Here is a 12,770-nt window from a genome sequence, read left to right as displayed (position 1 = left end):
GTTTCAGAGAACACCTCTGGGACAACCGGACCAACCAACCCAACCACCCCGTGGCTCAATACTTCAACTCCCCCTCCCACTCCACCAAGGACATGCAGGTCCTTGGACTCCTCCATCGCCAGACCACAGCAACACGACGGTTGGAGGAAGAGCGCCTCATCTTCCGCCTAGGAACCCTCCAACTACAAGGGATGAACTCAGCTTTCTCCAGTTTCCTCATTTCCCCTCCCCCCACCTTGTCTCAGTCAAATCCCTCGAACTCAGCACCGCCTTCCTAACCTGCAATCTTCTTCCTGACCTCTCCGTCCCCACCCCACTCCAGCCTATCACCCTCACCTTGACCTCCTTCCACCTATCGCATTTCCAACGCCCCTCCCCCAAGTCCCTCCTCCCTACCTTTTATCTTAGTCTGCTGGACACACTTTCCTCATTCCTGAAGAAGGGCTTATGCCCGAAACGTCGATTCTCCTGTTCCTTGGATGCTGCCTGACCTGCTGCGCTTTTCCAGCAAAACATTTTCAGCACAGTAGATGAGGTGTTTGGATGTGCAGGAAAATCTCTGTTAGTTGTGGATGGATTCTTTGGGGCCTTCGATGGAGGTGAGGAGGGAGGCGTGTGTGCAGGTTTTACGGCGCCCTGTGGCTGACCAGTCAACTCCCCCGGCGCCAAGGGCATGCAAGTCCTGGGCCTCCTCCACTGCCTGGAGGAAGAATGCCTCATTTTCTGTCTTAGGACCCTCCAAACAAATGACATTAACATCGACTTCACCAGTTTCCTCAACTCCCCTCCCCCCACCTCATCCCAGATCCAACCCTCCAACTTGGCACCACCATCTTGAACTGCCCGACCTGTCTATCTTCCTTCCCACCTATCCGCTTCACCCTCCCCTCCGACCAATCACCATCACCACCCACCTGCATCTACCTTCCCAGCTGCCTTCCCTCCCCCAACCCCACCCCAGGCCCACCCTCCTATTTAGCTCTCAGACCCCTCCCCCTCCCGTCCACATTCCTAATGTCGGGTTTATGCCCGAAATGTCAATTCTCCTCCTCCTCGGATGCTGCCTGAGCTGCTGTGCTTTTCCAGCGCCACACTTTTTGACTAAGAAACTTGAGTACTATTGGATTATTTCTATACACAGTGTTCGATCTGTGTTACTTCTACACAGAGACTTGTGTCAAGAATGTAGTGTTCTAGCATATGCAGTCCTCATTTTCTACTACACAGCGACTTGTCTCAACAATGTCCAACATCTACAATCAGACACAATGGTCATCAGTAAGACTTTTGACAAAGTATTGTACAGCACACTGTTTAGAAGCTAAGAGTCCATGGAATCCAAGGCAATTCGGCAAATTGGACCCAAATTGGCTCAGTGGCAGGAAGCAATGAGTAATAGAGTCCATAAGGCCATAAGACATAGGAGCAGAAATTAGGCCATTCAGCCCATCAAGTCTGCTTTATTATTCAATCACAGACTGGTAGGAGGCTGAAAGAATACAGCAAGCCAGGCAGTATCAGGAAGTGGAGAAGTCAGCATTTCAGGTGTAACCCTTCTTCAGGACTAGGGGTGGGTACAGGGGGACCTGGCTGGGGCAGGGTGGTGAAGTGGGAATAGGGGAAGACAGGTAGAGGGCATGACCTGTGGTCAATGAGAGGAATGGCTGATAGGTTTTTCAACCCCATTTTCTCACTTTCTCCACATAACCTTTGATCTCTTGGCAATCAAGAACTGATCTATCGCTGTTTTAAATATACTCAATAAGTTGGCCTCCACAGATTTCTGTGGTAATGAATTCCACAGATTCACCACTCTCTGGCTGAAGAAGTTTCTCCTTATCTCTGTTTGAAAAGGTCTTCCCTTTACTCTAAAGCTGTGCCCTTGGGTCTTCGTCTCTCCTGTAGAAGTTTGGTTCTCGACTCTGGACGACACAAATTTCAGTTCAAAAGTAGATTCTTTATTTCTGGATAGCTGGCGAGAGATTCTAGGTGACAACAAAGGAGTCTCATAGCCTTCTTATGGTGGCACCCCTCGATGAATCTCTGTCTCACACACAAAAGCAGTATATTTTAGAGGAATAATACAGGTCACATGACTGATTGCTGTACATTGTTTAAGATAGGTAATTACAATTTTACAAATAGTGAATGGTATACAGGAACTGCTTATTGTATTCTTCACAATCGTATGTTAATGGATAAGGGTTAAGATGGAAGGATTTTGCCAATGGAAATATCTTTCCAACGTCCACTCTGTCCAGGCCGTTCAGTATTCTGTAACTTTCAATCAGATCCCCCTCATCCTTCTAAACTCCATTGAGTATAGTCCCAGAGTGCTCAAACATTCATCATATGTTAAACTATTCATTCTTGGAATTATTCTCGTGAACCTCCTTTGGACCCGAAAGGACCAATACATCTTTCCTGAGGTATAGGGCCCAAATTGCCACAATATTGTAAAGGTGGTATGGCCAGAGCCGAAGTCCATCCCTGCTGTTATATTCTAGTCTTCTCAAGACCTATCGCAAAGATGTTGTGAAACGTGAAAGGGTTCAGAAAAGGTTGAGAAGAATGTTGTCAGGGTTGGAGGATTTGAGCTATAGGGAGAAGTTGAATAAGCTTGGGTTGTTTCCCCTGGAGCGTTGGAGGGGTGACCTTATAGAAGTTTATAAAATCGTGAGGGGCTTGGATAGGGTAAATAGACAAAGTCTTTTCCCTATGGTGGGGGAGTTCAGACTAGAAGGCATAGGTTGAGGGTGAGAGGGGAAAAATATAATAGGGACCTTAAGGGCCAAATTTTTCACACAGAGGGTGTTGTGTGTATGGAATGAGCTGCCAGAGGAAGTGATGGAGGCTGGTACAATTGCAACATTTAAAAGGCATCTGGATGGGTATATGAATAGGAAAGGTTTAGAGGGATATCGGCCAAGTGCTGGCAAATGGGACTAGATTAGATTGGGATATCTGGTCAGCATGTATGAGTTGGATCGAAAGGTCTGTTTCCGTGCTGTACAACTCTATGACTCTATGACTGGATGAATGCCAACAGTGTATTTGCCTTCCTAACTACCGACTCAACCTGCAAGTTTACCTCAAAGTGAATCCTGGACTGGGTCTCCCAAGTCATAGAATCATAGAGCTGTACACCATGGAAACAGACCTTTCAGCCCAACTCATCTATGCTGACCAGATATCCCAAGACAATCTAGTCTCATTTGCCAGCATTTGACCCATGTCCCTCTAAACCCTTCCTATTCATATACCTATCCAGATGTCTTTTAAATGTTGCTGGTCAATGGGCTTTTATGGCTGGAGGATTGAATCCAGTACCGTAATACAGGGTTTGGAGCTGGGTCCCTCACTGTTTATAATTTACATTAATTATCAATTTATGGATATAGGTGGCAAGAGCAATAAGTTATAGATGAAAACTCATGACGTAATAAATAATGAGAAGGAAATCCTTCAACTACAAGACAATATAGAAGGGTTGATCAGATGATCAATGACAAATAGAATTTAATTCTGAAAAGTGTGAGCTGATGCATTTTAGGAGGACTAACAAGGCAAAGGATCACACATTGAATGTTAAGGTCTGAGGAGCTACGGAGGACCTGAGAGATCTTAGTGTGCATATTCATACATCTTTAAAGGCAGCAGGACGGGTAGATAAAATGTTTATGAAGGCATATGGGATTTATTTGTCAAGGCATTGAATCCAAGAGCAAGGAGGTTATGATGGAGCAGGAAATAATGTTAGTTAGGTCACAGCTGGACTATTATGTGCAGTTCTGGTCACCACATTACATAAAAGACGTGATTGCACTCGAGGGTGAAGAAGAGATTCACCAGAATGTTGCCTAGGCTGGAGTGATTCAGCTGTGAAGAGAAATGAGGTAGGCTGGGGTTGTTTTACTTCCAACAGAGAGGCTGATGGAGACTTGATTGAGTTGAACAAATTTGTGAGAGGCATCAATAGTGCAGATAGGGAGAAAGTAGAGGGGTCAATAACCAGGTAATGTATTTTTGAGTTAAAGAACCAGAGGGGGTTTGAGGATTTTTTTCTTCATCCATTGTGGGTATCTGGAGTTCACCGCCTAAAAGCATGGTAGAGACAGGTAAATTCAAAGACATTTAATGAGTTTAGATGAGTTACTAAAACACCATAGCATATGAACTATGGCCAAGTGCTTCCAGAGGAAGTGGTAGATAAAGGTACAGTTACAATGTTTAAAAGTACATATGTCCTTGGATAAGTACACAATGAAGAAATGTTTGGATGAATATGAGCCAAGCAAAGGCAGTGGGACTAGTTTAATTTGGGATTATAGTCAACATGGACTGTTTAGACTGAATAGTCTGTTTCTGTGCTATGACTCTATAGCACTATGATCAATCCATTATGGAAAGGATGTAATTGCACTTGAAAGGGCACAAAGGAGATTTACTAGGATGTCACCAAGTCTGGAATTTTAAACTATGAGGAAAAAATTGAATAAGCTATGTTATTTTTCTTGGAGAAAGGAGACTAAAGGGAGATTTAGTTGAGATGTATAACTTTGTGGGGGGTGTGGATAGAATGGATGGGAAGGACCTATTTCCCTTACCAGGAGTGCTAGTGATTGGAGGGTATGGATTTAAAGTGAGTAGTATAAGAATTACAGGAAGATGAGAAAGTAAGTTTTCACCCAAATAGTGATAGGGATCTGGACTAAGTTGCTTGAAACTGCAATAAAGGCAGAAAATCTTAACTCATTTAAAAGGTGTCTGGATGTGCACCTGAAGTCTTGTAATCTCCAGGAATATAAAACAAATGCTGGAAAATTGGATTAAGGTGGGTGGCATGGTTCTTTGTCATGCAGAGATGACAGGCAGAATGACCTCCTTCTATGCCATATGTTTTTCTACAATTTCAAAATATACCAAATATCTGAAGAGAAGGAATATGCCAGGATGTGGGGAGAGGCAGGCTATGGGTGTGGCAGTATGTAAATTGTTCCTTAGTAGGGCCAATGCAGATTTGTTGAATTGAATGGCATTCTTTTGTGCTGTAACTATTTTGCTGAAACAAATTGGCTGAAGATTGTTATTCGTAATGCTGGAGACCTCAGGAAGACACTTTGAAAGACTTTTTGACATTAATCATTTAATCCTCCACCTCAGTTCAACCTTCCTGCACCATCCACATACACAGTAATTGTCTTAAAACATACGTATTTTAGAACTTAGCTAATAGGAGCAGGAGTAAGCCATTCAACTCTTCAAACTGATCATTTGAGATGATCTTTTACTTCAGCACCTTTTTCCTGTTTCCATTGATGCTTTTAACATGTTGAAATTAATGCTCAAACATCCAAAAGCCTCTATCTTGCGTATACTTGTTGTACTGTACACTGTCTATGGAGCACGTTTAATCCTGATGAAGGGATCCTGATGAAAGGCTTTTGCCCGAAACATAGATTTTCTTGCTCCTCGGATGCTGCCTGACCTGCTGTGCTTTTCCAGCACCACTCTAATCGAGACTACATTTAATTAAATGCCTCACAGCAGATAGAATATATCTATTTTGAGGTGGTCATGCAGATATTTCAGAATGATACTGGTCTAAATGGCTTAATTATGGGCATACACAAGGCTTTTAATCCCTTGTGTATTGAATATTAGTCAGTGATCTAATTGAAGTGTGTTGAATGATAAAAGATTGGGGAAACTATTTCTTCAGTTGGGGGAATACACACAGAAACAGGACAACTTTAAAGGTGAAATTACAGGCCGTTCAGAGGTGGTCACAAAGCAGTTTGTGGTAGAAAGGAAAATGGAAATTTGGATCTAATTACCGCAAGAGATTGTTGAGGCTAAATTAATCGGAATATTATAAAAGTGGGATGTTAAGTAAAGGATATGGCCAAAGAGTATACATGGGCGAGATACAGTTTAGCCACAATCTGAATGGAGCAATATGCTAAATATATGTGAAATTAAAAAATGCATGTAAAATGTAGAAAATGCCTGTTTCTGTTTGGATTGGCTGAACTCACAATAGTGTCCATATGGTGCTGATTTCTTGCCTTAAACTCAACCTGTGCTGTCTGTCTGATGAATGAATGTCTTTGTAAGGAGCTATTTGAGAAAGACACGTTCAATAGACTATACTTGGTAGTAGAGTGAAAAGACGAGTGTGATATAATGGCAAAATACTTTGGATGCTGAAAGTCTGAGATGATGTGAGACTTCCCAGAAAATCATAAAAGAATTGCAGTGACGTAGGTAATAGAACGTCTGAAAAGAGTATCTGCAGGGCGCTGGTACAGAGGTCCTCGGTAGTATAGTGGTTAGTATCCCCGCCTGTCACGCGGGAGACCGGGGTTCAATTCCCCGCCGGGGAGGATCTGCTTTTAATTCCAAACACTGAAGGCGACATTCACTGTTTTTAGTCTTTATTTTGCAAAATTCATTAACACAACGACGTTTCTTTAATGTAGCACGTATCTTTAGTGTAGGAAATATATTGCCTCAAATAGGTTTGTTCTTCACAAGAAAACAGGGCCTTGAAACGAGTTTTTTTTATAACCCTGTAGGGGTCACGTGTCTTGGAAGGGGCGGAGCTGATGAGACAAACAGCTGTTCATGTATCCAGATATCCAGACTTTCTCAATCGCTGCAGAATCTTTCTAAAACTGTCCTGTATAACAATCCTGGTCCTTCTGAGCAGTATAAATGCAATGGTTTTAGGAAGGAAAGAAAACAGACAGCTGAGTTCAACATTCGGAGGAGATGAATTAACCTGACGCACGGGAATGCGGCTGAAGACCAAGAGAAAAGCCCTTGATAGATAATTACACAGAACCTTGACGAGAGGTTGAAGCCACTCTGTCCATCAAATTAAAACATGCTAGGAATTATTTTCCAATATTTATCTCTTTCTTTTAAAATAATTTAAAGCAATTTTTCATACTCTCCTTCCTCAGTTTATCTCCATACACCCGCTACCGATATGTGTGCATCTGGATTACTGAAACTATATCAGATTTTTTTTAATTATACAGGAAATGTGAGGACGAAATATTAAGCTAGACAACTTGTCCTAAAAATTTGAACTGATTTTAATTTCTTGGGCATTACTGACCAGCATTTATTGCCTATCAATAATTGTCCTGGAGAAAGTGGTGGTGAGCTCTTATAATCCGTGTAGGGAGGTACACCTCATGTTGTGAGGGTGCGAATCCCAAGAAGTGGGGATATATTTCCCGGTCAGGATGGCGTGGGATTTGAGGATTGGTGGCGTTCCCTTTCGTCTGCTGTCATTTTGCTTCTCGGCGGTAGAGGTCACAGGTTTGAGAAGATGCTGCAGGAGGACCCCTGGTGAGATGTAGCAATACTTCTTGTAGTTGGGAAATGTCGGTGATGAGGGGTTGAATATCAAAGGTATGACAGAGGGTGTCAATAAAGTGACACTTTGTCGTGGACGATGCTAAACAACTTGAGCATTTTTGGAATTGCACTCATTCCAAGTAAATGTAGAATATTCCATCATAGTCTTGACTTGTGCCTTATAGGTGAGCTTTGATGAATACAGATGTGAGTTTTACCATAAACTTTTCAACCATTGACTTGCTGTTGTAGCCCCAGTATTGATTTGGCAGGTCTAGTTTAGTTTCTGGTCAATAGTAACCCCCCCCAAGCTGTTGATAGTTGAGGATTCAACGATGGCAATACCATTGAATGTATGTTGTAAGAGATCTTGTAAGAAAGCATCAGTGTTTACTGTGGAGAAGGACATGGAAGATACAGAATGTGGGGAAATAGATGGTTACATCTTGAAAAATATCCATATTACAGGGAAGTAGGTGCTGGATATCTTAAAATACATTAAAGTGGATAAATCCCCGGGACCTCATCAGGTGTACTCTGGGACTCTGTGGGAAGTTAGAAAAGTGATTGCTGGGCCCCTTGCTGAGATGTTTGGATCATTGTTAGTTACAGGTGAGGTGCCAGAAGATTGGAAGTTGGCTAAGGTGGTGCTACTATTTAAGAAAGGTGATAAGGAAAAGCCAGGGAACTATAGACTGGTCAGCCTGACATCAGTAGTGGGCAAGGTGTTGGAGGGTATCCTGAGGGACAGGATTAACAATGTATTTGGAAAGGCAAGGACTGATTAGCGATAGTCAACATGGCTTTGTGCATGGGAAGTCATGTCTCACAAACTTGATTGGGTTTTTGAAGAAGTAATGAAGAGGATTAATGAGGGCAGAGTGGTGGATGTGATCTATATGGACTTCAGTAAGGTGTTCAACAAGGTTCCTCATGGGGGACTGGTTAGCAAGGTTAGATCTCATGGAATACAGGGGGAACTAACTATTTAGATACAGAACTGACTTGAAGGTAGAAGACAGAGGGTGGTGGTGGAGAGTTTCTTTTCAGACTGGAGGCCTATGACCAGTGGTTTGCCACAATGATCAATGCTGGGTCCACTGCTTTTCCTCATTTATATAAACAATTTGGATGTGAACATAAGAGGTATAGTTAATAAGTTTGCAGATGACACCAAAATTGGAAGTGTAGTTGACAGTGAAGAGGGTTACCTCAGAGTACGACTGGATCTTGATCAGATGTGCCAATGTGCTGAGGAGTGGCAGATGGTGTTTAATTAAGATAAATGTGAGGTGCTGCATTTTGGAAAGGCAAATAGTGCAGGACTTATACACTTAACGGCAAGGTCATGGGTAGTGTTGCTGAACAAAGAGACCTTGGAGTGCAGTTTCAAAGTTCCTTGAAAGTAGAGTCACAGGTAAATATGACAGTGAAGAAGGCATTTAGTATGCTTTCCTTTATTGGTCAGAGCATCGGGTATAGGATTTATAAGGTCAGTTTAGGGTGAGAGATGAAAGATTTCTAAGGGACCTAAGGGGCAACTTTTTCAAGCAACGTGTGCTGCATGGTGGAATGAGTTGCCAGAAGAAATGGTGGAGGTTGGAACAATTACAACACTTAAAGAACATCTGGATTGGTCTATGAATAGGAAAGGTTTAGACGGATTTGGGCTAAGTGCTAGCAAATGGGACTGTGGTTCTGTTCGCCGAGCTGGAAGTTTTTGTTGCAAACGTTTCGTCCCCTGGCTAGGCGACATCATCAGTGCTTGGGAGCCTCCTGCGAAGCGCTCCTTTGATGTTTCCTCCGGTGTTTATAGTGGTCTGTCCCTGCCGCTTCCGGTTGTCAGTTTCAGCTGTCCGCTGTAGTGGTTGCTTGTTGTCTGCGTGTGTGGCTACCAAGGATAGCTGGTCGTGTCGTTTCGTGGCTAGTTGATGTTCATGTATGCAGATTGCTAGCTGTCTTCCTGTTTGTCCTATATAGTGATTAGTGCAGTCCTTGCATGGTATTTTGTACACTACATTCGTCTTGCTAGTGTTGGGTATCGGGTCCTTCGTTCTGGTGAGTTGTTGTCTGAGCGTGGCTGTTGGTTTGTGTGCTGTTATGAGTCCTAGGGGTCGCAGTACAAGGGTATACAGGAAAGCCACACACACACAGACCAAGTCCTAAACCATGGAAGTAACCACCCCAATACACACAAACGAAGCTGCATCAGGACACTATTCAAAAGGGCCACAACACACTGCAGTACACCAGAACTACAAAAAGAAGAAGAGGAACACCTATACAAGGTATTCGCCAAAAACGGATACCCGCGCAACTTCATCAACAGATGCCTAAGAGAAAGACCACGGAACGAGGACATACCACAACCAAAAGGACTAGCCACACTACCATACATCAGGAGCATCTCGGAACTGACAGCCAGACTACTGCGACCCCTAGGACTCATAACAGCACACAAACCAACAGCCACGCTCAGACAACAACTCACCAGAACGAAGGACCCGATACCCAACATGAGCAAGACGAATGTAGTGTACAAAATACCATGCAAGGACTGCACTAAACACTATATAGGACAAACAGGAAGACAGCTAACAATCCTCCTCCCTTCCATTCCACTTCCTTCCAGCTAGGCGAAAGTGAGGATTCTTCTGCTCTTTGGATGTTGCCTGACCTGCTGTGCTTTTCCAGCACCACACTCTTGACCCTCTTCCTTCCAGCTACCAACCGGATTCATCCCTCCCATTGCCCAACCACGTCATACCCACTATCTGTGTCCATCTATCACTACCTTAACATTCCACTACTCTCCTCAGCCCCACTTTCTTTTTCTCCCCCTACCCCCATATCGAGTCGTGAAGAAGGGTTAATACCCGAAATGTTGACTTCTTCATTTCTTGAAGCTGCCTGGCTCGCTGTGTTCTTCTGCTTGTCTACTTTGGATTCCTGCATCTGCAGTTTTTTTTTTGTCTCTAGAAAGATGCCCAATTCATTCAGAAAGGGAGTGGAGGCGATATTTTCCTACAATCCAGAGAGCAAGCTGTTACATGGAAGAGCAAGTTGACAGTTTCGCCCAGCGCTCCCGCCCTCCAATGTGAAGGATGACAGCTATCTTTAAGCCAGGGTTGTGCAATTGCTGTCTGCCTCCAGTGCATGTCTCTCTCTCCCACACACACACACACACACAGCTGAGTGAGGGCAGTTCTCAGTGCTTCTCCATTCATTCCCTGCAACTGGATGACAGTGGTTAGAGAGAGAGAAGAGGTGTGTGTGGGTATTGGTCAGTGTGAGGCAGGTAGGTGCAGGGCGGATGGGAGAGGATTTGGGAGTGATGCTCTGCCTCTGGGCTCTGGAGAGCCGGCCTGGCACCTACCCCTCACTCCATCATGTTGGATCACCACGAGGATGACTTGCCGGAGAGTTGGCAAGCTGCGGTTGTGTCTGCTCGCCCTGTGCGGCTGGGTGGCGAGCGGGAGGCGCCCCAGGAGCAGGAGGAACTTGCTGATCGCCACGGGGGCTCTGCTGTACGCCTGCTTTGTGGTGCTGCAGGGGGATGTCTTACCCCGAGAGGGGCTGCAGCGAGCCGCGGGCGAAAATCCCAGGCAGCCCAGCCGGCTGCTGGTGCTGGCCAGCACTCCACCAACAGGAGGCAGCGGACCGGGCAACTTCACCTCCAACCCCAAAGTGGTGTACATCACTCTCCGCTCGAAAAGGAGGAAGCCGCTAAAAATCAGGGGCACCGTGAGGCCAAAGACCAGGAAGAAGCGCTCGGCTGTGCTGCAGAGCAGGGACAGTGTGGTCCCAGCTGGGGGCAAACCCAGGGGTGAGCCGTCCCCACCTTCCCGAGGGGCAGCCGCTGGGAGGGAGAGAAGCAGCAACATCCGGATTTACAGTGACAGTACCCCGTTGTGGTTCAGCCCGGGGGATATCGCCGCCATGCGCTTCCTGGCCGATTCCAGCATCGACCGCCTCCAGAGGCGAAACCTCCCGGGCCGCCGGACCGCCCTCCTCTTCCAAGGGGCGGGTGAGCACCGCCAGCGCTCCCCAAGGGCGAGCACAGGCAAAGCGGGCCGAACGCCGTGCGGTCTCCTGAAGACCCCGGCGGACAGCAGCGAAGTCTTCGCCTTCCATCTCGATCGGATTCTGGGTCTCAACAGGAGTCTCCCCGCCGTGGTTCGAAGGATTCAAGGTGCGTTGTTTGAAACTGTCTTTAAAAAGACAGCGACCACCCCCACTGAGTCCGCGCACCCCCCCCCCCCCCATCACCCACCCACCCACCAGGTAGCTTCACTATCCACACCATCCCTTCCAGGGCCCCAGTCAACGCTTGACTCCATTGCCCCAGCGCTTTCATCAGCTCCAGTAGGTTTACAAAATTTTCCCTATGGTGTCCACCCAAACCATGAGACCCCCCCCCCCCAAAAAAATATTGTGAGGCTAACTGACCCTCGCACTTCTTGAGTCCACGTTTTGAATTTGACCCCTTATCCAGCTCACACAACATATTTAGTTGTGGAATCTACTTTAAACTAACAGTAATTGTTATGTAAACATTACATTTATTTTAGTACCAACATGGAAACATTTTGACCCTTGGACTTCTTCCCATTATTCAATGAATCATGACAGAACTTGACATCCATACTGCCATAACCTTTCTATTCCATGAGATTCAACTTATTGTGTGGTCATTTTTTTTTATCAAAGAACTTTTATAAGTCTCCATACCCTCTATTATAGCCCTTAGCATTGCAGTATCCCCACTATCCCTTGGGAAACACTAGAATAAATGGGAAGAGAGAGGTGGCAACTCTACCTCCAATTCCACTCTGTTACCACCTGATGCTTGGAGGAAGAATGCCTCATCTTCCGTCTAAGGACCCTTCAATCCTAGGGCATCAATGTGGACTTCACCAGTTTTCTCATTTCCCTTCACTCCCCCCCTTACCCCAGTTCCAGCTCAGCACCATCCTCATGACCTGTCCCATCTGTCAATCTTCTTTCCCACCTATCAGCTCCACCCTCCTCTCTGACCTATCACCTTTACCCCCACCTCCGTCCACCTATTGCACTCTCAGCTACCTTCCCCTCAGTCCCACCCCCCTCCCATTTATCTCTCCACCCCCCAAGGCTCATTCCTAATGAAGGGCTTTTCCCTGAAACGTCAAGTTTTCTGCTCCTTGGATGCTGCCTGACCTGCTGTGCTTTTCCAGTACCACTCTAATCTTCACTCTGATCTCCAGCATCTGCAGTCCTCACTTTCACTTGGCAACTCTACCAGACAAGTGACTTTTCCAGAAGTCTTTGTGATCCATGTGGTGTTCACTCTTTCTCACTTCTGCACCATGTAATGATGTGCACTCACCACATTCTCACTGTCTTAATCATGACCTTTG

At 45.3% G+C, this 12,770-nt stretch overlaps 1 protein-coding gene and 1 non-coding gene across 2 annotated transcripts in view; both read left to right on the top strand.

Moving 5' to 3' along the window:
* Positions 1–6,314: 6,314 nt before the first annotated feature.
* On the top strand, positions 6,315–6,386 carry trnad-guc (transfer RNA aspartic acid (anticodon GUC)). The gene has a single exon. It is a non-coding gene; the product is annotated as a tRNA-Asp (tRNA).
* A 4,138-nt stretch (positions 6,387–10,524) lies between these two features.
* Positions 10,525–12,770, top strand: part of gask1b (golgi associated kinase 1B) — a 47,987-nt gene continuing 45,741 nt past the window's right edge. The window contains exon 1 of the mRNA XM_043674001.2: positions 10,525–11,563. Within this exon, the coding sequence (XP_043529936.1) occupies positions 10,612–11,563 (952 nt within the window). The 5' untranslated portion in view covers positions 10,525–10,611. The remainder of the gene's footprint in view (positions 11,564–12,770) is intronic.

Source organism: Chiloscyllium plagiosum, unplaced genomic scaffold, assembly GCF_037043375.1.
Source record: "Chiloscyllium plagiosum isolate Xiang-an unplaced genomic scaffold, Cpla_swu_hap1 HiC_scaffold_36, whole genome shotgun sequence".
In the NCBI taxonomy this organism is placed as follows: domain Eukaryota; kingdom Metazoa; phylum Chordata; class Chondrichthyes; order Orectolobiformes; family Hemiscylliidae; genus Chiloscyllium; species Chiloscyllium plagiosum.
This window is presented reverse-complemented; position numbering and strand designations above follow the sequence as displayed.